At 35.8% G+C, this 24003-nt stretch overlaps 2 protein-coding genes across 8 annotated transcripts in view; one reads left to right on the top strand and one right to left on the bottom strand.

The window, feature by feature from the left end:
- The window catches only part of KNTC1 (kinetochore associated 1), a 43387-nt gene extending 36594 nt beyond the window's left edge, over positions 1-6793 (bottom strand). For 5 of the 6 annotated variants that reach the window (XM_067307277.1, XM_067307279.1, XM_067307278.1 and 2 more), the window contains exons 1-8: positions 4302-4375; positions 3686-3720; positions 3320-3430; positions 2331-2424; positions 1933-1985; positions 1557-1669; positions 683-737; positions 98-196 (exon numbers count right to left, since the gene is read on the bottom strand). In XM_067307277.1, coding sequence (XP_067163378.1) covers positions 98-196; positions 683-737; positions 1557-1669; positions 1933-1985; positions 2331-2424; positions 3320-3430; positions 3686-3720; positions 4302-4368 — 627 coding nt within the window. In that variant the 5' untranslated portion in view covers positions 4369-4375. Of the gene's footprint in view, positions 1-97; positions 197-682; positions 738-1556; positions 1670-1932; positions 1986-2330; positions 2425-3319; positions 3431-3685; positions 3721-4301; positions 4380-5488; positions 5562-5936; positions 6053-6433; positions 6555-6655 lie in introns of those variants that run through there. The other variant, XM_067307282.1, reaches the window with a different exon arrangement.
- Positions 6794-7138: 345 nt separating this feature from the next.
- On the top strand, positions 7139-23069 carry RSRC2 (arginine and serine rich coiled-coil 2). Of its 2 annotated transcripts, none has more exons than XM_067307284.1 (10): positions 7139-7232; positions 10488-10644; positions 11545-11588; positions 14254-14444; positions 15421-15564; positions 19339-19461; positions 19549-19628; positions 20219-20451; positions 21804-21893; positions 22427-23069. In XM_067307284.1, the coding sequence occupies exons 1-10, from the start codon at positions 7227-7229 to the stop codon at positions 22604-22606; spliced, it is 1248 nt and encodes a 415-aa protein (XP_067163385.1). In that variant the 5' UTR covers positions 7139-7226; the 3' UTR covers positions 22607-23069. The 2 variants fall into 2 exon arrangements, with proteins under 2 accessions (XP_067163385.1, XP_067163386.1); XM_067307285.1 differs by lacking the exon at positions 7139-7232 and adding an exon at positions 12494-12571 and having other exon boundaries at positions 10605-10644; positions 14232-14444.
- The last annotated feature ends 934 nt before the right edge of the window (positions 23070-24003 follow it).

The following is a 24003-nucleotide window of genomic DNA, read 5'->3' as shown; positions in this document are numbered from 1 at the left end:
TCTAATCTAGCAAGAATAACATAGTACCCTCTTTAATAATTATACCTATTCAGATAATTATATTTCTTTAAAGAACAAAAAAAAATTCTAAACATACTGTGCAGCTCCCACTTTGAACGAGTGAAGAAACAATAGATACTTCCAAAGAATACAGCAGTTGCATAGCAGGCAATGCAAAAACCATTAGACTTTTCATCTGGAAAAAAAAAGGCAGGAGAGAAATGAAGACACAAACATGCAGGTCAGAAAAAGTGTTGTATACTGGTGCCACAGTCATATTTGTAGAATCATTTCTGGGTTATTATAGAATTAGATGGAAGGTGTATTTTTTTTTTTTTATTCAGCAGGTAAATGCTGAATACAGCAAAGATATTGCTCTAAAGAAACCTGTGAAGGTATATGAGACAACAGTAAAATTTTCTGCTGTCTCCTATTTGACTACTATTAAAAAATAAACAAACAATCAAACAAACAGCAGAGCTGCTTGCCCTAGTCTCTCTTATAAGACATAGTGATGGCCCCTCACTCAGTATATCCTATTATCTAGATGGCAACATCTCAGTTTTGACCTTGAGCTCCTGAAAGTTCTGAATGCTCCAAATATTTAGCCATCTCCTATTGTTGTTTTTCATCAGTAATTGCATAGCAATTGAGGAAGAGAAAACAAATAAAGAAGTTGTACCTGTTTGTTATCGGGTACTGTCAGGATTATCAGTTTAACGCTGGTAAGCCCTTGCCTACAGAACAAAGGAAAAAAGAGCAAAATATGTTGCATCAATCTTATGTTAAAACTATGAAATATTCTGGCTTCTGAGTTTTATAAAATTTAGTTTTCCATGGAAACTGGTATATTTAAAAATCTTATGGCGGACCTGAAAATAACAATGTTTTAGCATGTAGGGGACATTTAATTTCTAACTTTAAGCTTTTCTAACACATCTGATTTTTTTCCTTTTTTTGGGTGTGCAATAGCAAGAGTAAGGTAAAGAGCAATAGAGTCTTATTTTCTGTGAACTCTTTTTGTAGTATAACCAGTACACTCACCTCCGGGTTTTAACTTCTCCATCTGCAGAATGGAGATCTTACTATTTATCTATTCTAAGGACAGACCATATAGCTTTTTTATAACATCAGGCTTGTAAGCAATACTTCACACCTTATTCCAGAGAAGCATTTCCAAAATAATATGGAATCAGTCCAAGCTTCCTTAGCAGTAACAACAAGCAAACCAAGAAAAAGAATCTCTTTGAGGAAAACACCTTGTTTTTTTTTTTGTCTACAATGCAGAGCCAAGAATACCTGAGCTACAGTCCAGCATGTTGGCCTACTGCCTAGAAAAATCTCAACAGACTACATGGAGATGCAAAAGAGATCTTTTGTACCATGCAGTTCAGTTCTTAGACCTCTTCATGTCTAAGCCTGACTCTAGTTGCTCATCTGATCAACTAGAAATTATCCATTCTAAAAATCAATTACCATAGAAAATCAAATGACTCCTGGACATTTCCTGTAATGATAGACAACTTTTCAGAATTCATGCTATAACACTTACTTACTGTATGACTGAAGAAGAATCTGAATCTGTAGTTAGAAGAAATTCTTCAATATGTACTAAAGGCCAATCCCAAATTAAAGTAAGAGTATAGACATCCCACATGCTCAAGGTATTCTAGATAAAAACATAGAAATATTTAGATATGATCTCATATTTTCTTCACAGATGATATTTGTTGGTTTTTTGGAGCAGAATATTAACATATTCCATAGCTTAAATAATTACTATGAGAAAAAAAAAAAAGATCATATTCTCTGAAGAGATAGGTAACTTTATTTTATAAAAGATATTTTAGAGCTATAATTTTAAAATAATTTTTTTATAAACTGTTTCAATTTTTATAAACAGTAAAATAAAGACTAAACTGTTATACGTACCTCTGTATCTAAAACAAACAGCAGATTGTCAAGAACCTGAAGTTTCACTGCACCTAAAAAAACCCAGCCATATTCATATAAATTTAATATATTTAAGAAATATATTTGAAGCATAAATGTTTTACAATGTACAATCAAGCATTGGAAACATACAAATGTTTAGCTTTACAGACCTAGGAAGTTCCATTAGAATCTTAGCTTCAACAGAAGCACGATTTACATAAAGTTAAACTGAACAGTTTTGAGGCATACATCTCGATTGTACCTTTACAACATAAGTTTTCCATTTGGTATATGTGTATTTATTAAATACAATACAGTAATTGAAAATACCATATTCCTTTCTGTAATTAAATATGAATTCTACATTTGTCTATTAAGAAAAAAAAGACTTTTACCTTTTATCAGACTCGAATCAGCAAAACTTTGAGCAGACACTAGATTATTGGTACTATCTATCTCCCATTTGGAGAGTACATAATCACCTTCACCCTATTAATAAAGTAAAATGGAATTTTACATTAAATGTGGTCGTTGACAGGTTTGCTTCTTTAATTATGTTTAATTTATAAAAATATTTGGAAAGTTGCAAGACTAGCCAAACACTTTCTTCCCTATGAATGTTGATATTCAGAAAAACTCCTATGTTTAGAAGTTAGCTTTCTTCCTTTCCCATTTCAAGAATGGCCTTTACCACATCAATTATTACAGTCAGCATCCCAGAACATTTTTGGCTCTTCTAAAAGCAAGCCACATTTCAAAACATTCATTTTTTATTCTTGTAGAATATGAAACCTGAATGAAATGTATACTGAACCAACTGAGAGAAATTGCATTGAATTCAACAGGCTTCAGACAATGAACTCTGAGAACTTGTTTCCAGTCCACCAGAGCATTTCAAAATAAATTTTTCAACTTATTCATTAGTTCCCTTAGTTAATACACGCTTAAATGCTTTGTTCAATTGGGACCTTAAATTGTTACTTTGACAAGACTTTATTGAATGGGAACCTGATAGGAAGACTCTTGCCAACTTTGGCTTTGTCTCTCGAAGCCCAGGGACTAAACTACCAATACACTAGCCTGTCAAATCTAGGAACCACAGTGATTTATTAAGGGTGAAACAACCAGGGTGAAAATCTTTTTTCCCTAGCCATCATAACAGTGCCAGGTCTGAAATGACAACAATTGTTTCCTTAGGAGAAAAACCATAGGCAGACTGAACAACTTACAGCCTTTAAATCTGTAATGAAGGAACTGAGAAACAACAAGTCTTAGTCTATAAAATGTACGTGTTCTTTTTCAACCAGTTAGAGATAAATGTTGCAGATCAAAAAAATGTCATCATTGATCACAGAAAAATCATTATAAATATCTTGCTATTTACCCCAATTATCAGATGGATGTTGTTCATTGAGTTACTTATCACAAAATTCTGACAGCCAAGGCTGTGATACTCTTCTGTGGAAATGAAGGCTGTTTTTATCTGTCCTTGTAACTTTGGGGGGGTGGGAGGAGGGGGGCAGGGGAGAAAGGAAGGAAGGAAGGCAAACAAAAGAAATTAAAAGTTATTTATACATCAGTGGATAAAACTTTGAACTTAACTGCTCACTTCTCTAATGTAAAGAAAAAATAAAAAACAATTACTAGTTGTAATAATAAACTAATAAGTAACCAATGAAATGCACAGATCAAAAGTTATGTTACAGATTCTGTGCTTTACCACATATGCTAGAAAATGGGTATTTCTTACCTTCTTTGCCGTAATCATATCTGTATTGTCAATCGCTATGTAAAAATAAAAAATAAAAATAAATAAAAAAAAAAATCAGTGTTAAAAAAAAGAAAACCTATTTCAGAATTTTTCAGGGAAAAAAAACAAAAGAAAAAAACCCAAACATCCTCCCCTCCCCCAAACAACAACCAACTTCATATAAGATAGTTTGATCCTAACCTGACTATTCTGAAAAACACATTGGCCCATATCATTGATAGGGTCTATTTCTATTGATCACAATGTGGAGTTACAGAACTTTAACTAATAACTACACTTACATAGCATTAAAAATTAAAATTATTCTCTATATTCTTCAGTACAATATTATATTATGACTTAAACTCCGCTTCCGTACTCTCTCTAAAACAATGACTCACTGGAACATAAGCTAGAGCAATTTTTGGAAGAATGCAAAAATAATTTTATTATAGAACTAGTTGCCTATCAGTTTCCTTTGAAAACAAACTAAGATTACACAAAATATTTTAGGACAAGATTCTTAACCCCAGTAGAAAGAAGTATGGAAAAAGTTTTTTAAATACAGCTTTCCCTGTTCATATGGAAATCCCAAATGGTTTGTAGGTCATCCTACCTTCCTGTGTTTTAGCAAGTGGGAGGCACATAATACAAAAGAATCCATTGCTTGTGAGAATGAACATATGATAGACACCTAAAAAACAACAACAACAACAAGCCACAAACACTTCAAACTTAACTATCCAATAGCTATAAAGAGAACACTTGTTTATAAACAGGACACTGAAATAACTGATAGTTGAAAAAATCTGACCACCAGATTAGACTATTTTGAAACAAAAAGCTTGTTACTTTCACTTAAAAAGAGTAGAATAAGTACATACATCTTAGAATTTTGTCTGAAATTATGATTTTTGCGTGCATCCGTCAGACTGCAAATTCTGTTTTCATCATGAAACTAGGCTTAAATATCTTGTATCTCTAAATATCAAACATCTCTAAATATCTAAGGGCTTTCAGCAAAAAAAATATATGCACAATCTTCTGACGGACAGGACTGGGAGGTTGTAGAACATGAACTGCTGCACTCTAAAGCCTGCTGCAAGAAGGAGGCAGAGGGAATCAGGCAGAGGGAATCCTGCCTTTTTGAGCATTTTCATAGGTTTAGTGCAATCTCAAAACATACATATTTGACAGAAAGAGGTACCGAGTTATGAAAGTTTGTTGTTTTCTATGCCATTCATAAAATAATTCATGAGAGTTAAGTATCTTTACAGGAAAGCAATTCCCTCCTACAACAAAAAAGTGAAAAACAAACAAAATAGTGAAGAGCAAGCAGTTCACTTTGCAATTCAAACATATAAAATACTGAAAAAGACAATGTAACTTTTTTCCATACAGGTTACTAGAAATAAAATGTAACTATTAATTAGTCTAGATATTTCTAACTATTCAAATAGAGTACTAACTAGGTCTGTGGAGAGCCAGAATAAAGTACTGGGTCACATGAATGGTGTGTTTTGTCCATAATTTAGCAACTAGATTTCACACGAAAAACAATCAGTTTTACAAAAGATGTGCTGAAACAGCAATTGAATTTTAAATTTTCTGAAAGTGATTGTCTTTCCAAAGTTTTCACTGACCTACAAGTCAGGCCCAACATGACATAACTGCATCTAATATTTTGCAATGCAAAGTAAAACTGCATCTGATTATTTATTTTATGCCATTTTTCCTTGGGAGATGATTAAAAAAAAAAAGACACAAGAACTTAGATAAAGAAAAAGTCATTCAAAAGCTTACCTGCAACTGCGTTATCTTTCTCAATAATGAGATTTAAATAAGTCTTTTCACTTGAAGATTTTTCAACTAAAATCTAAAATGGAATCAACATAGAGACTATTATTCTATGCTTGATTTAAAAAAATCTTTATTTGAAATACTGAACACCAGTTTAAACTTTACGCTTTTTTCTTTTATAAGGAACTGGTTAGAGACAGTAGTCCTGAGGCTTCACCCTGCATGTTCTCATTGAGATGGTTCTTGTTTATACATGCATTCCTGGATATATTTTGCTTATTTGTTATTTATGGGAAGAAAAATGTCTCACTAATCTGTATGATTGTTCAAACTAGAAGACACGTTCTAACTCAAGAATATTTATATTTTGATATTTGGAAGGAAAAAAAAAACAACCCAAGAAATTCCAAGAATAAAAGGCTTTCAGAAAAGTTTAGAAAAAGCACTGTACCTTAGTTAGCAAGGTTTGCTTTGACGGTATGTGAATAAGATGGAGATTGCCACTTCTCTCACCAACCACAAGAAAATGTTTTTCCTGACACATACCAACCACATCCACATTAGCATCTGAAAAGTTCCATGCCAAAATGTCAGATATTAAGATTTTGTTATTAATAGACATTCATATTTGAAACACAGGAAGTGGACAATACAGTATCACAGATCTTTTTCAGAATTATTTACTTTGATAAATCAGAACACAGGAAAGGGCATACTTCCATTTCAGTGAAGAGTTGACAAGCATCCTAATTAAGTTGTACAGAAATACTTTGTTAATGACATACAGAACCAGAAATGACATTTTATTATGTAGGCATATATTCTAATGCTTCCTTTTACAGGGTAGATAGTCATGCAAGATTTTTTTTATATTTACTATAAAAAATTATACATATTTTTAAAAAGTCAGTTTTGGCTTCTAGCTGAATTGCAACGTGGTGAACTTACCAAACTGAATGTGCATCTGAAGAGACTGGCCAGTACTGTCAAGAAGCGCCACTGATCTGTCAACAACAATAATACTGCCATCCCTGGAACTGCATGCGTACAACTGTGGATTAACTGAGACCTAAGAAAAAGGTTATTATAGTTAGAATACATCGTAAAATATGACAAACAAGTTCTGATAAGTATTAAGAAAAAGAAAAACGCAGTTCTGATGAAGTCTACCTTCTCAGAAGAAGTTATTTGAACTAGTGTATCCACTTGGTACAAGGCAGTTCCACACTCCTGCCCTAAACCTACAGAGAGTCTCTCACTTCCTGTATCATCGTTTGCAAGGAGTTCAATATCATTCCACATGTTCACCTACAATAAGCACGTGGGAAACACAGGAGCTAAAAGAACCTGCTTTAAGGCAGAGGGTTTGCAAAAAAGCCCCTCCCGCCTCACCGCCGCCCCGAGAGGTCGCCGCGCTCCCCCGCCGCCTCAGCCTTTAGAATTGGCGGGAGCCTGGCTGTCACTACCGGTCGCAGCGCAGGTCAAAATTCCTCCAGACGCGACTACTTTCCCTCCCTCGTTGCTAAGACACCACCTTCTCCCTCCCCACCCCCAGAATGCACTGCGGCCTCTCCCGTTCGCTGCCTCCTCCCCCCCCCCCCGCCCCGCTGTTACATCCGGGTACTCGAAGGGAGAGGGAGGGCGGGGCTTGTTTTCTCAGTTCGCGAGCGCCACGGCCGCTGCGGGAGGTTGAGTCCCTGCGAGCAGCCGGTGAGCGGAGCGACGTCCCAGGCGCTCGGCCATGGCGGTAAGTGGTGCTACTCACCAGGATCTTTGGAGGAAGCCAAAGTGGAAAGGGGGCTGCGGCAGGAGGGGGAGGGAAGAGCGTGGGAGATGGAGAGGGTTAGGTCGGGAAGCCGTGTGCGCGAAGAGACAAAATGGCGCCCGCCGCTCCTTCCCCTGCCGGCGCCATGATGGGCCTCGGGGAGGGGGTGGTCGCCTTTCACTCCCTACCCCTTTCCCTATTTCCAGAAGTTTCTGCTTCGTTTCTCTGGGCTTGAATAAAAGCGAGGGGGGCCTGTGGCCTGGGCGCTGCCGTTTCCTGCTCCAGGAGAGGAGCAATACAGTTGTAGGAACGGGCGTTTCTTAGGAGGGCTGTGGAGCACAAGCTCCCTGGGAGGGGAGGAAAGGGAGGATCATCACTCTGGCGGTTGGGCCTTGTTCAGTTCCCGTAGCTTTCTCTTTCTTACTGTTTTTCTCTGTGTTTGGTCACAGGTCTGTTATTTACAGTATCTTCCTGCACGGAGCGATTGGTTGTTTTCTTTTCTCCTTCCCCACTCTCCCCTTTTATGGTTAACGACGATGGGAAACGCCTTTGCTGTAGTTAGGCCACCTTATCTTTGCTTGGAGTCTAAGAAAAAGAATGCTGACACTGTTCTTTATGTTCATATATTGTATAAGTTTGTAGCTTTATTCCCGTGTAAAATTCATGTGGCCTGGTAATGTATGAATGTATTTGTCCCATAAATGAGATGAAGAGTCAACAAGAGTAGCTATGTAAACACGGTGTCTTTAAGTTTTTCAAAACTAATTTTATTCACTTGAGAGTGCAGAAAAGTCAGAATCTAAATCTGAAGTGATAAAACTCATCAAAGTTGGCTTTAAGTATTTTGTGGTGGTTAATTTGGTATTTTAACTTCCCTTGAAAATTTGACCAATTTTCACTATTGGAGAACAAGAGGACCATATATGTCTGGAGAAATTATTTATCTTTTCGAAAAAGAATTTTTGTGAGCTTATGTAATTTAACCTTTTAAGAATAAGATGAAAAATTTCTCTAAGAGTAACTGAAGAATTTTAGACTTGCGGTTTTGCCCCCAGGTTATTGGCCCTATCTTTGAGATCCCTCTTAAGTAGCAGGTGGGGATTCAGTGAAATCCTGAGCCTGTGGCCAATCTACGTGTGCTTTAATAACTGAGAATAGTCTTGTCGAAGTCGATCAGTGTTTTTTTTGCTGTCTGTTTTTGTAGGGTTGGGAGATTGCTGTAAGGTATGGTGGGCATTAATGAACAGTAATATATATAAATAGTGAGGCTGGTAGCCTTGAAAAATGTGACAATGGACTCAATTTCTGCTCGGTACAACATTAAAAAACCCAGTTAACTTAGACTGCAGGCCAGTGTTTTTCTTATCCTCATAAAACTTCAAAAAGTTAATTATGTTTGAATCTCAGAATTACTTTGAAAGTTTCATTAGTTGAGTCTTTTGGAAACCTTACATGAAAAAGGGGAATGACTGGATAGATCAGGGAGAAGACTTTTAACAACGTATAGATGAACAGATGAGATGGATGTGGAATGCCAAGGATTGTGATGGCTGAGGTCACAAATAGGAGAGTCATTTCCTGCTTTTTATCTAATGTTCTAAGAGTTTTCAGGGGAGTGGGTGGGGTATTAAAATAGTTTTCAGAAGTGTAACTGAGACTATAGTGAAAGTTCTGCTGCAGATGAAGTCTCTGTGTTCCCTCCTCCTTTCCAGATAATGGTGTGTTTTGAAATAAATACTGTTATACCATAGTAATGGGGAAGTGAACACCTACCTTGTTTTACCTCTCACCCATGGAGATTGAACTGTGGATGTATTTTTGTGCACCTGCAAGTTAATAAAGATTTGGATAGACTAAAAAACAGTAACTGAAATATAAGTCTTAAGATCTAGCTGTAGTCTTTCAGGAAGAAAGCATAGCATTAATACACAGTATTTTAACCATAATGATCAAGAAAGCTAATGTGGTGTTCATAGCATCTGTTGTGGTTTAACAAAAACAACTGCTTAGATTTCAAAATAATGACTATAAATCACCATCTGACTGGTTGTCATGTCTCTTGCTTAGTTTACAAGTAAAAATAAAACTGATTAAACCCAACTGAGTACTTGAACCTATATGGTTTTCTATTGTTTCTAATCAGTAGCTTTCTCTGGGCCAAATTGTCCTTGGTGAAACCTTGTGCAGCCACATCATGTTCAGAAGGTTTGATTATGCTTGCCATTTACATGATGAAAGCAACAGAGATCAATGAATCTGTGAAGGCATTAATGAGGGCATTTTCATGCTTTCAGTGTATAATCTTTCCATTCTATCCCTTTCATTGTACTATATGCCCATTGTAAACATTTGCTTCTCCCAAAATTATATCACAAAGCAGTCTTGACTGTTACACACCAAGATAAATTTTTGGCTTTAGGAGAATGGTTGGACGGGATAGAGGGAACATCTTGCTTTTCATCCAGATTTTGTCATCTAAGAAAATTTGATACAAAAAATGTTGGTATGGGCAGGTGTGACCTATATGCACTCTCTTACAAATATCCATTTTTTGCATAGAGCTACTGTTTGAGGTTTTTCATTGTTCAAAAGTTACTAGTTTTAAAATACCATGAACATATTAGTCTAACACTATAATATGGTATACCTCATTTCATCTCTCTTCAGAGTTCATGCTGTACCTCAAAAGACTGTGAGGGTTCTGTGCTATGCCTCAGTAATGCCCTAACTTGTAAGGTGACTTAGACCTGTTGGGACAGCATAGTGCTTAAGTAATCTTCGTGACATAAATGCTTAAAGGTAGTTAACCTGTAAACAAAACCATTTAGAGAAAACTGAATCAAAACTTCTGTAAAGTTTAGTCTTACTGAAATTTCCAAAACCTTGTGGAAAAAGTAAATTACAATCTAACGTAGCAGAGAAGTGAAATGCTTATTGTACATTAGTTCTCCTAAAAGCCTTTAAAAATTAATGGCTATGCAGTTACATAGTTCGCTGCGAGTTTATCAAGCAAGTGCCTAAAAAACAAGGGGATGGTTACTCCTGAGATCTTCTTGACAGAAAGTAATTTTAATTGTGTTTTCAGAGTAAACTTTCAAAAATTACTTCAGCGTTTGCACTGATTACTAATACTGAGAGATGCTTCTTTTGTACCAGTAGAATCTTAAATAAACAGGATTTTTTTTTTGGTCCTAAGTTTTTAGTTTTGTTATTTAAATATTCTGTCTTTGTATGCAGGGTAGTGATACAGAACGAGATGGAGTAGCCCCAGAAAAGTCCTCTCCAGAAAGAGAGAAGAAAAAGGAACAATCAGATGCATCTAATTCTCCTAGAACATCAAAACATCATTATTCAAGATCACGTTCACGGTCAAGAGAAAGAAGACGGAAGTCAGGTATGGTCCTTATCAAATCAAAGTCGCTTTAATTGCATATTTACTTAAATCTTGTGGCTAACAGAATTTTGCAGTGTAATAAAGACTTAAAGGTAGGATATTCTTCATCTGGATAATTAGCAGGTATCCTGACAAAGAATTAAATCAGATGTTACGGAGATGAAATTTCGTGGTCTCTTTCAGGAAAGATATTGCATGGTAGCTGGAATGAAACTGAAACTGTTTAGAAGTATACACCAGTATATTCTGGTATTCATTACTTTGATGTTATTAAATCATGTATGCTTGTAGAACTGAAATATCTTAAAAGCTATTGGGGGGAAAAATACAGATTTATCTTCAATGACTTGATAGAATTAGAAAAATTGAAACTACTAGTTTTGGTTTTGCACCTCAAATGCATTATATTGAAACTATCATCAATCTCAGTGACTGAAGTGCTAAGGGAAAAAGTCAATGCTCAGAGGATATAGTGAGGAGGCTAATAATAAAATAGTTCCAGGGGGACGGGGGAAGGGGGGAAACAAAAAAAAGATATTGTAAGTTTGTCTTCGTTTTAGTTAGATATGGTTAGACTGAGACACTTGCATGGTTGGTAATAAAAAATTAAGTTACCCTGCATGAAAAAGTAGAATGTGACTGGAAGATGAAGAAACTGTGTATTTTTTCACTCTCAAAGCTGAAGTAAATGCAAACAAATAAAGGACTGGGAATAATGGCTAGAGTTCACATTCTGAATTAATAATCTGTTCTAATAGTGTTGTTTGTTTTTAAGTCCTTATCCTTGACTTTTGGGGGTGGAACAACTAAAAGAAACTTAAGATTATAACAAATTGATCTTTTCTTTAACTTGGTAAATAACAATAAATGTCTTTTTTCTTTTTTTTTTTTCTTCTTCAGATAATGAAGGAAGAAAACACAGAAGCCGGAGCAGAAGCAAAGAGGTAATTAACACTTTGTAGTGTTTAGGTAATTGTACAATACATCTTTAAAAGTATCTTGTAGTAATGCACATGTGTAAACCTATATAAATGACTTTATGGTAAGTACAAAAAAATTGGAAACTTTAAGCTTAAAAATGGATATGGAGATCCTTTCATAGTGAAGCATGATTGCAGCCATCATGTTGACAAGGTAATAGCTTTATAGAAAAATGCATTCAGAAACTAGTAACTTAATTTCTTTTTTTTGTGGAAACAGCCAAATGAAAGAATTCATATGGAGAAATAAAATGGTGTTCTTGATGACTGTTTCACAGAGCTTCCATTATTCTAAGACCTTGTGTGGCTTTATACCTGTCCAACATTCAGGACTTTCAATGATGCATACCCATCTACTTAAGTATATTTGTTAAAAATCATTCCCCACCTGACTAAGCTCTGTTTATTGCAACCTTCAATTGTAAAGACTGTTACAGCTTGACAAACAATGTCAGCCAGGGTCAGCTGCAAGTATGACAGTGGCAACAAAAATTTCAGAGGGCTGTCTCAAAAAAACAAAAAAAAACAGCAACCCCCCCCCCCCCCAAACTCAGGGGAGTGAGAAGAGACAGCTTCAATAATACGTTGGAAATAACTGGCTTAACCACCAGAGAAGAGATGAAACAAGCAAACCAGGAGCATCGAAAATAGTCAGGAAGCTTAAGCCATGTGGGGCAATAGCAGGCTGTGTCAGAGGAGGGGCTTTTAACTTTAACACGGGTCAGGAACTTCTCCTTCTCCCATTCCAATGGAAGCTCTGTTTAAAAAAGAAAAAAAAAAGGAAAAAAAAATAATCTAGGAGAGTTTTTGTGAAATTGAATATATTGTTTAGATCACATGATAACATTTCTATAATAAATCATACTCAGCGTGCTAATGCGCGAAGAGACTGAACTGAAGACGCTGCAGACTCAGATAGCAAAATTATAAGCCTACTTCATGATAAGGTAACTATTAGTCATTCAAACTCATATTTCCCTTAAAAATATCTTAAATCCGTTATGGGATATAATGGTGTTTTATTACTAAGTGTTTGCCTGGAAGCCTGATTTTTTTTTTAATAGTGTTTTAATGTTCAGAAAAGATGTTCCTCATTTAAAATTGTGTCCAGTGTTTTACCATGCTGTTAGATCTAAGTTAATCTTACACAATTTATTTAAAGCTTTCTAAATTTCACTATGTGAATAGATTATATGTATAATGACCTACAGTAGATTGAGCTACTCTTTCCATTCACTTGTGAGATTGAGCTCTTTGCCCATAGAGTAAATACTGCATATCAAAGCTTCTTTAATATGTACATCAGAACAGCTGCTTACATCATAAACATTTGAAATTAATTTCTTTGTAGAAGTAATATCTTGCATAAAAACAGCTATATAGTTTAAGAAGTAATTGTTCAAGGAGTTAAAAATAAAATACTGTAAGAGCAGGAAAAAAATCTTAACCTACAACCAGATATGTATACGTGAAAAATTATGATGAAATATATTTAGAATCTGAACTATGGTAATAAGCAGTTGGAAAGGCTTGGATAAGTGGGTGTGAGCTAGTTACAGTATCTCTTCCAGACTTGCTTCTTTTGAGTGAGCATTATGGTTATGGGAAAGGATTTGTAAGTATTTAACATAGAGCAGGTTTAGATAAGTGAGAAAACTCTGAAACACTGAATTTTAGTCTAAGATGACTATATCATGCTTAAATTGTGATTTGAAACAAAACACTGTTAAATATAAGCCCATATAAGTGGGCTATGCTTCTTGTGCTAGAAAGGTTTTCAAAATAAACTGGATATATTAAGAAAAAGTGTTGATGTCATGACTTAGTCTCTAAGGAAAACACTGGCAAAAATCAGGCCTGACCTTGCTAAGTATTTTTGGCGGTGCAGCTATAAAAAGGAATCTCTTTTTTAAGAGGCACCGCAGGAAGAAATTGCGGTATGGTGTAGCAGCATATCTTTAATTTAAAACTACTGTGGGAGGTCTCAGTGATGCATGTTAGTTTTAAGTACTAAAAATGAGATGTCAGCCATGTAACTTCTTATTGCTTTGCTTTTTAAAAACTGTTGGAAGTTACTGACTGAAGAGAGTCTTGTAAAGCTTAAAGTTAACTATCTAAGATGCATAGAAGAATTCTTTAATTTCAAAAGAAGGGTAGTTTGTGTCTACAACTGTATGTATGCACTTTAATAATTGTTTCTACATGGTAGGCTGTAGATAAATATTAAACTGTGAATGTGAGTATTCATATATATGCATATTCATATATTCTCAGACTCTTAAAGATAGGAACATACTATGTGTTTGGAATAGAGAAAGTAACTGAGACTGACAGTTGTTTAGAATGCTGTGAACTCTCATATGGAAACACTGTAAAGATACCTTGATGGGTGCTTTAGAAATACTTCAGACAGTGGGGAGGAGGGGAAGGGGAGGGGGGAATGATAGTTTGCATTTGCAACATTGTGTAGTTGGTGGCATTAGGTAAAATAGCCATCACTCATGATTGAGCCACACTCCTAAGGTTACTAATGTTGCATCACAACTTATCATTTTTTATCTTCTGATACCCATACTAACTCTCTTTGTTGCACTATTTTCCTGAAAGAACCAACTTCTTCTTAAAACAGGCAAGAAGACATGAATCCAAAGAGAAGTCCTCCAAGAAGCACAAATCTGAAGACCACAATGACAAAGAACATTCTTCTGACAGAGGAAGAGAGAGCCTAAATTCATCTGAAAATGGTGAGGATAGACATAAACGCAAAGAAAGAAAATCATCAAGAGGGAGGAGTCACTCAAGATCCAGGTCTCGTGAAAGGTAAATTGTTTTACATGACTTTTTTTTCTTAAAATACATTCATAAAAATAGTCTTTGGAATTTGTGTAGATTTCTGAAATACAATTGAATTATATTCGTAACATAAACTGGTGCTTTGGAGTTAAATTATGTTGTATGTTCCAATTTTAATTATATTGCTGCTACTAGTTTTTTTTCGGGGTGACTCTGAGTAAAGTATTTCCAGGGCTTTATATAGGTATTCTGTCTAATGTTAACCCGAGTTTGTAGCTCTTGTACACAGTGTATGTGAAATGTTCCCTGTTGTCAGTGACAGGAAAGGAGATGTAGTGTCATTGCTTTTTACATCTTAAATCAAGAGTTTACCTAAAGACGATGCTGTGTAAACCTTCTTGTGCAGTAGGCCACCTAGCACACTTGTGGTAGGAGCATTGCTTGTGGCAAATAGGTTGTTGCCTGCAGAACCTTTCAGCCACCTCTGACCGTAGGTGAGGGGCCAGTAGTAAATGTAATAGCAAGGAACCAACTAATAATATACTTAGGGGCTCTGTGCAGCTCACGAGCTGAAATCTGGGCATCACTTCCCAACTTTTCTTGTCTCTTCCGAGGTTTTAGAATATCTTGGGGAGGGGAAGAGTTGCTTTGAATTTAAGACTTATGTATTTGATCAGTTTGGCCACATGCTTGTGCTGAGGTGTATGCTTCCATGAGCAAATCAAAATGGCTATACTGATGAGTGTGGTTGTGTATTTAAGCTCTAAATAAATCAATTCTCTCTTGTGGTTGGTGGTAATGTTTGGTTCCTTTCCCATTTCATCACTTCCTAGTCTTGTAACTTCAACTGTTCCAGGCATAAGGTCTTCTGTATGTGGTTTGTTGCCCCCTTCACCCTGCCTGATGCATTTTGTCCTGTATTGACAAACCTGTGTCTGACCCCTAAGTAGAAGCCAAACTTAAATATGAGAATATATGTAAGAATTTGGGACATGTGTTTCAGACGTCACCGTAGTAGAAGTCGTGATAGGAAAAAATCCCGATCTCGCAGCAGAGAGAGAAAGCGCCGCATAAGATCTCGTTCTAGATCAAGATCTAGACACAGACATAGAAGTAGAAGTAGAAGCAGGACTAGAAGCAGAAGCAGGTAAGTGTTAACTTTCACATACTTAGTGTTGTTCTTTGGTTGAATGGTCTGTGGGTTCTGTTGTATAAAAGACTGCTGGATTTGGACAGTTAAAGACTATTCAGTGTAACGAAATGTTTTTTTCCTCTCAATTGCATTAACCATTAACGATGGGTTAAACACAAGGTACTTGTGCATATACTTACTATGGGAACATTTGTCCCAGACAGCTTAAGTGTCTCAGGTTCTCAGCTTTACATAGTATGATTCCATGTTACCAGCTAGAAATGTTTAACTGTAGAGTTAATTTTGTGGCTACCATCTAAAATTACCATTTTAGAGTCTCTGGCTGATACTATAGAGAGAAAGTAAGTAACTTAGTATTTTGTGTAGTATGGTTACCACAGTTCAAGCTCTTTTGGTTTCTTACATCACAACTGAATTTACTACCTTAGGGAATAATTTTTAAGTAGGAAAAAGTGAAGAATGAGATGCAACTAAGCCTTTTGTGTGTTTGATACTACAGAGTAGTGTGATCAGGAGAGCGCTATTTTAAAAATACTTTTTTCTTTCTTTCTATGTATGTATGTATTGTAAAAGGGAAGTTTAACTGGAATCACTGGTTGTCAGAGATTCTGCTCAATGTATTTGCTAATCTTGATAAGCTCCATGAACTTTATTTAAAGATCTGTTCATCTTACCTGTGAACTAATGCAGTTAGTATAGTACTAAAGTGAATTTTCAAGCCACGTGGACTATTTCTGGTCTGAGTGTACTATTCTGTATTAGTGGTTATCAGTTCTTTTGTCAAGTCCAGAAAGAGAATATTCACCATGCTGGTCCCCTGTGCCCCACCCCCTTCTCAGGGGTGCTTTCATTTCTTCTTCAAATTAAATTCTGGAAGCACAGATTAAAATACTCTAGACCCATATTGGCTCACTCCAGGTCTCTTTGACTTACTCAGTTGGGATCTGTGCCTCAGCTGGAATATGCTAGAGAGTTAAGGCTTTCCTCAGAGTTTAGGAGGCAATGTTTTCTAACTGATGAATCATTCAGTATTTCAGGGTAAAATTGAGTCTATTTGTATGTGTCTCCTTTGCATTTTTAATACCCTGTAGGATTTTCTGGATGAATAAGTTGAAATAGGATTAATGACTACGGTGGGTGACAAGGTTATTGTTGTTTTTTTTTTTTTTTTTTCCCTCCTGCTTCTCTAAAGTAAAACACCTGAATTTTGGGTGTAAATTGATGTCCTTCAGGAACTCCCAAGATAGTGTTGCCACTGTTCCAGTTCATTTGTTTGAGTATTTTCACTAGAGTATTTTAAATTGCATATTTAAATGGTGTAGAAGTTGGTGCTGACTACTCAACGTTACAGTGGACTATTGGAGACTAAGAATCTTGCACACTGGTGTAATGCTACAACATCACTTGTGAAACTATAAGAAGACTTATCTTTCTGAAGAGCATGTTGAATTACATGGTCTGTGTCATATTCTATATTGGCATGCACTTTCTACCAAACTTTCAGCTGGGGTGAGTAAAGCTGAGTCTTCAGTCTGTATATACACATTACATGCAGTTGATGGTATTTAAGCACATTTTGGCACAATATGTAAGGCGTTAATCCCCCATTATTTACATTATTATGTGAACTTAATGTTTGAACACTTTTTTTGTTGAATGGCTCCATAAAAACTCCCCATCCCAAAATGGGTATTTGCTTCTGCAGTGGAATTCAAACTACCTGAAACAGAACAGTGAATGTGGGAAGAAAAAGTAAGGGATATTCATTGCTTAGGAATTTCTTTAACTGGAACCATGCCTTGTTGCATAATAATGGATATGTTGCAAGAATCCATTTCTTTACTTTTTTTTTGTCTTGCAGATTCTAGGGAAGGGAAAATAAGGGAGGCATAAGTACTTTCTAACAGTAGCTAGAATTCTTCATCACATTCTGGGCTCATTTAAAGCCTTTGAAAAGAGAATTACAGGGTGAAGCTCAAGGAAAACTTTTCACAAGCCAGATGAGCATGATGTGGAACTTAATCTAGTAAAAGTCAACCATGAAATGAATTCCCTTATTCATGAAATGTAATATTTGCTGTGCTACAGTTGATAGGCTATGGCTTGAACTTCTGTTGATGGTTCTTTGCATAATCTCAAGCTCATGTATCTTTGAGTGATCTGTCCTTACAAGCATGTAATCTTTCTGTTCTGTGAACATGTGGAAGGTTCACAGTTCTTCTGTTGCATTGCTCTGATTATATGCTAGGTAGAAAACACAACACCATCTGCTTGTTTCAAACTGAATTGCTCAAATGCAAAAGCTCAAATTCTTATTTCCTTGATGTTTACCAGTGCAATAAAGCATCAGACCAAAGTCAAGACCAATCTACAATAGTCAGCACGGCAAGAATGAAGGTGTCTTTGAAACATGCATTATATATTATCTAAGAATGCAGATCTGTCGCTCCCAGTGGCTATGTTTGTATCTTGTCATCTTCTACTGAAAGATCAGTCTTGCCTCCTTTGTCTTCTACCAGATTTATAATGTAAACAAGGAGCTCTCTTGTAACTTCAGGCTAAGTATAATGACATTTGTGGAGCTACAAAAATTGCAAACAAAAAACAGAATAGCTGAATGCTATTTAAAAAGGCTGTTCTGACTCTAGTTAGCAGTTATCTCAAATGGTTCATAATAAAGTTTAAGTAAAAAAACAACAGAACCATTCTTTGTGCATCTTTTAATTTGTTTATGGCAAATCTGGGAAAAGGAGAGCAAGTTTTCATGTTACTTAAATTTTGTCAGACATTCCCAGAATCATAGAGTTTTCTGTTTAGAACATTAATGTCAGAGGCTTAAATGGGAGAAACCTTTATCTCTTGTAATGTAGTTATTGGTGATACTGGCAAAGAGAACTACTGGTAATAGTACTACCTTTATATATTTTGAGTAGCTGTTGCTTAAATGGGAGTAGATGTATATGTCATGTGAAGAACTTAATTGGGAGAAAGGGGAGGGAGCTACTAAAGGAGAGTTGCACTGAATATTTGGGGGATTTGCTAAAAAGTACATTTAAACTAAGTGCTTTTCATTTTTCAGCCTTCAGATAATGCATGTATCATAATTCCCTGTACAGGTATTATCTTACTCCAGAGCAAAAACAGGACAGATGACGTGTTTAAACCAGCTGTTCCATCTAGTTCAGTGTCCTGTCTCAAAGGGTAGCCCAAAGCATGTTTAATGGAGAGTATACAAAGAAGGAAAGGATAGTCATTTCCCTGAGTCTTACGACAGTTTTTGACTCTGATCTCTTCAGTATGCTTGTTTTTAACACAGTGCTGTGAGGTCTTCCGTGGTTTTAAAACATTCTTGTGACTTGATCTGTTTTACAGTTTGCTTGCAATTGACTTGCTGAAAGTTACACAGTGATTTTTCTTGACAAGATTTAGAGTGAAGGTCTCTTGAGCAGATCTGTTTGGGCTATCAGTGTTCAGTCAACCCACTAGAACAGGGAGTGTTCTAAACACTAGGTAATAGGATAAAACAGCACCTAAAATTACACATTTTGTTACATCTTACAGCTGGAAATCTTGGGTTTTAGCTCTGTGCTGTTACCATATGAGTGCAACTGTTAGTTACACTGTTTCAGTACCCTCTCTGTGCAAAAGCTGTTCTTGAGAGCTCTCAAAATTAATCTTGCAATTTTCCAGAGACACAATCAAATAACTTGTGAAATGCTAAATAGATGTAGTGTATTGTTTTACCAACTGTCTTAAATTTGATTTCAGAGAAAGAAAGAAAAGAATTGAAAAACCCCGAAGGTTCAGCAGGAGTCACAGCCGGAGTCCGAGTCCGCCACCTTTTCGGGGACGAAATACAGCTATGGATGCACAGGAAGCATTAGCCAGAAGGTCAGAAATGAAGATTTTAATGTGATGTGACATAAGCAGTTGTTGATGCATTTGCATATTTAAATATTTTTTTGCATTTATTTCTAGATTGGAAAGAGCAAAGAAATTGCAAGAACAGAGAGAGAAAGAAATGGTTGAAAAACAGAAACAACAGGAAATGGCTGCAGGTAGTCCATCTGCATTATACTAATTCCTAAAGAACAGTATGGGTGAAAGATCGTGTAGGCTATGTCCTAAGTGTTACAGTCCTGCCCAACTGATGTACTAGTTGTCATTTTCTTTGGGTAATTGTTAATTTGGTCCATATATAAGAACCACTAGCACAAGGAAATGTTTAAGAACAGGATTTCTTCCTGTCTTATCCAGTACTGATGACTTGATAACAAAACTGTTCTATGTTAGACTGGTAAATGATTTGGTGATGGTCATTGGACCCTTGCCTTATGCATCATTAAGCAAGAATTTGAATGTTAATGCAAGCTCAGGAATATTCAGAAATATGAAATATTTCATCAGATTTGGGCATTTCTTGCATTTTGTTTGTGGAATACCAGCATGAGTGTCATAATTTACTGGTTTACTAAAACTACTGGAGACTTGTTTCTTAATAGAAATATTTTGTCATGCATTTCTTATCCAGGCACTTTCAATTTACTTCTAATGAAGGAAACTGGGGAGGTTGTGTGAGGGTGGGTTTTTGTTTGTTTGTTTTTAGGTCTGAAATTGTTGTGTGATAGCATATTACCATTTTCTTCAGCGGCTGCAGCCACTGGAGGCTCTGTTATTAATGTTGCTGCTCTTCTGGCATCGGGAACACAAGTAACTCCTCAAATAGCAATGGCAGCTCAAATGGCAGCACTACAAGCAAAAGCACTAGCAGAGACTGGAATAGCTGTACCTAGCTATTACAACCCAGCGGCAGTGAATCCAATGAAGTTTGCTGAACAAGAAAAAAAGCGGAAGATGCTTTGGCAAGGCAAAAAAGAAGGGGTAATACTGTCTTTCTTAAACTCATGAAACGTGTTTGGAAATATGCTACATTCAGACAGTTTAAGAATGCTTATTAACAGTTTTTCCAGCTAAATTAATTTACTATTTAGTACTAAGTTTCCATATTAACAGTAACCCAAGATAAAACTTTTGGGGTGAAAGGACTAAGATGACTAGACATTGAACAAAGGATTATTGTGACACAAACCACAGGAAAAACCCTAATGCCATAAAACTTTAGGGGGTGTAATTAGATCTTGGTGTCACTTTTGTTGGTTTGCCTATAACTTGCAACTAAATATCAAATACAGAATGGTCTCTTTTCTATAGTGTGAACCATTACTTTTCAGTAAACTAAGTAAATTATCCAGAGAGTGACACTGCTGTGATTAGCAGCTTCATAAGTAGGATTGCTTGTGCTCTGTTACATTGCTTTGGCTTCCTTCTTTCTGTGACTATAGGGTGGGTTTTCTTTCTTTTTTTTTTTCTACATAGTTGTATCCTGTCCAGAATTTACAAGGCCTGCAGATTTCTTCTTAAATCACTTTTGGGGAGTAATTTGTTACTGTGATAGTTACAGTAACAAAAATTATAAAGCATACAAGTCTGAAGACCTTGTTTGCATGTTTCAAATAAATGCTCTGGTATTTAATGAAACACAGGCCATTGATTTAAAAAAAAAATAAATCTATAGCAATTGCTTTTTCAGACAGTAACACTGAATTTCAGCAGAGTTTTCACCTGTAGGTGTCATGGAAAAATTGGTACTTAATATTTATGTTCTGTCTCAACACTCTATGTTAATATTGAAGTGTGTTATTGTATTAGATTAATTATAATCACGTGACCATTATATAACAAGCTCAGTTAGCTTTTCACAGACTCTTTCGTAAGATGTGAAAAACTGAAACTAGTTCATGTGGCACTGATGGGAGGGGAGAAGAAACCTGAATGCTGTCTAAGCAGTTCCTCCTGACTTGTTATGTATCACTCTCAGCTGTAATAAGAAAATACTGTTTTTTCTGTAATTCACTTTAAGTATGCAGTCTGACAAGGTTTCTAAACTTTATGGAAATTACATTCTACCCAAGTAAAGAATATACCACCATTTTGAAACATGTAGTTAAGCAAATTTCCCTCAGAAAGTGTTTCTGTGGGGAGTGCCGCAGCATTTCGACATTGAGGCATGTCAGACATGACCTGGAAACTTCTTTATGGAATCCTTTACTTTTAACTGTGTTGGAATTGCACAATGGGTTCATTTTCAGTACGGCTTTATTTGCTTGCAACTATGTTGTAATTTTAGTGGAAACTTGTGTAAAAAGTTGATATATCTTTCTTAATTCTTGCAGGATAAATCACAGTCTGCAGAAATATGGGAAAAATTAAATTTTGGAAACAAGGACCAAAATGTCAAATTCAGAAAACTGATGGGCATTAAGGTAAAGAGTTCTGAATGTGTAATTAGGTTTATTAAGAATTGCGGGATAGGTTTGTTAAGTGTATGTTAACAAAAATGATGTTAAAAGTTAACCTGAAACAAGCTGATCTAATTAAACTTCTATTATTTCTGACTTAAGCTCACAAGCAGCATTCAGTTCAAATTCTAGCATTTCATGGTGTTTCTGGCTAACAAGGCATCTGTTACAGTCTGTAACAACACTAGTGGTAACCTTCACTCAGTTAAGTATTTGTAATTGATAAAAGGTCATGCTTAGTAACAGTGCATAGCTACTTAATTGAAGACATTTATTTGAATGAATTAGAGAACAGGACTCATGAAGGGCTCTAAATGTTTCCTGACCATGATAAGAAACCAAATTAGAATACTACAGCAATAAAGCCAGAGACTTGAAGTCTCATCAGCCTTTGAAAACAGCAAAGCAAAATTGTTTAAGAGTTTAGAACGCCTATAATATATGAAAAGACCACTCCCTATGAAGTTAATATTTATTTTCTTCTTTCTGTTTTCTAGAGTGAGGATGAAGCTGGCTGTAGTTCAGTTGATGAAGAGAGTTACAAAACTCTGAAACAACAGGAAGAAGTTTTCAGAAATCTAGATGCACAGTATGAAATGGCAAGATCACAGACTCATACGCAAAGAGGAATGGGATTGGGGTTTACGTCTTCAATGCGAGGAATGGATGCGGTTTGAGGAAAAAGAAAAAGTGATTTTAAAGTTTGGGACTATGGAAGATTCTTGTTCAAATGTTGGGTCCTTGTTCACCAAAAAGCTAGCATTCTAGCTTGCATGGGTGTTGCATTGACTTTAATTTATTGAAAAATACAATTTTTTTGTAAATATCAGATCAGTGATACTGGTGTTAGTGTTGTAATCAGGTTATACCCACTTCCATTAAACTTGACAGAACTATAGAAGGACAGTATTTTTTAGTTTAAAGTTCTACTTTTCAAACCAAGCAGCAGATGGGGTAAACTCATACATGGATATTTCGTGTCCACTGTCTTGTGTACTTTTGTACTTTAACCTTGTACAGTTATTTTCAATTCTTGAAACATGAAAGAAACATTGTGTAGATGTTATTTAGCGGTCTGGGCCAATAGGCACATAATCCAGTGCAAAAACCTGGTTAATAATAAAGACTTTTTTTCTCTAAGGTCTTATTTTATGTTAAGTTGTCTTTTGGGCCAAACTCTAAAACTAGTTATGAGATGTCAGAGAACTAATTACGAGATGTCAGAAATGGAGCACTTGTTTTGCTTTGCCTGTTTTGAAATACAATTTTTAAAAATATGGAGATTGGAGGTATGGTTCCTAACTAAAGGTGATGAATACTGAACTTGTTTTCTTTTCTTAATTTGATACTAGCACACCCTTCCTTTTAGTAAAGAGAAAGGGAGGGATGACAAAACCATTGCTGAGAAAGGTAAGATATTGGACTGTAATCTAAATGTCAAACTTGATCAATGTGCTTAATGAAAAAACTTAGTTCTAAAATGTGCTTAGTTTCATTTTTCATCCAGTTTTTGGTCCAAGAATATATTGGCTGTATGCAGCTATTTTCTTACTAATACAGTTTGAGCTAAATGTTTGGCTCCACTTGACTCTCATGAGGAGACCTCAGCAGCACGCAACTTTTAAAGCGTGAGAAATATCTAAGCACAAAAATCTGTGTTTGAGTGTATGTATACATAAATTTAAAGATAAAATAAGGAGACCAAATTTGAACGTTTACCTTCTACCAGGCTTATTTTACCTTGGCGTTCGTAGAATCTAGTATTCAGGGGTTATGCTTATCATATGGCTATATCGGCTAAGATGTTTCATCTCTAAGTTCTCCTATTTGTATATGCGTTCCCTTATCTACATTTCTTACATGACCCATGCTGTAACAATTATGTTTTGGGAAGGAGGATAGAACTTGAGTAACTTTTTGTGCTGATTCAAAAGGGAATGTGCTATGTCTAATACAAGGTAGAATAGCTGCTTTCATGATCTTGTATTCACTGCCCTTTGCAGTCAAGGGCAAAATGGAACCTTATTTCTTTTAGATAACATATGCACCAATGTGTAGCAATTGGTTTAAATAA

The sequence above is a fragment of the Apteryx mantelli genome, chromosome 17, assembly GCF_036417845.1.
Source record: "Apteryx mantelli isolate bAptMan1 chromosome 17, bAptMan1.hap1, whole genome shotgun sequence".
Taxonomy (NCBI): domain Eukaryota; kingdom Metazoa; phylum Chordata; class Aves; order Apterygiformes; family Apterygidae; genus Apteryx; species Apteryx mantelli.
Note: the sequence above shows the minus strand (reverse complement) of the source record. Positions and strands in the feature narration are given on the sequence as shown.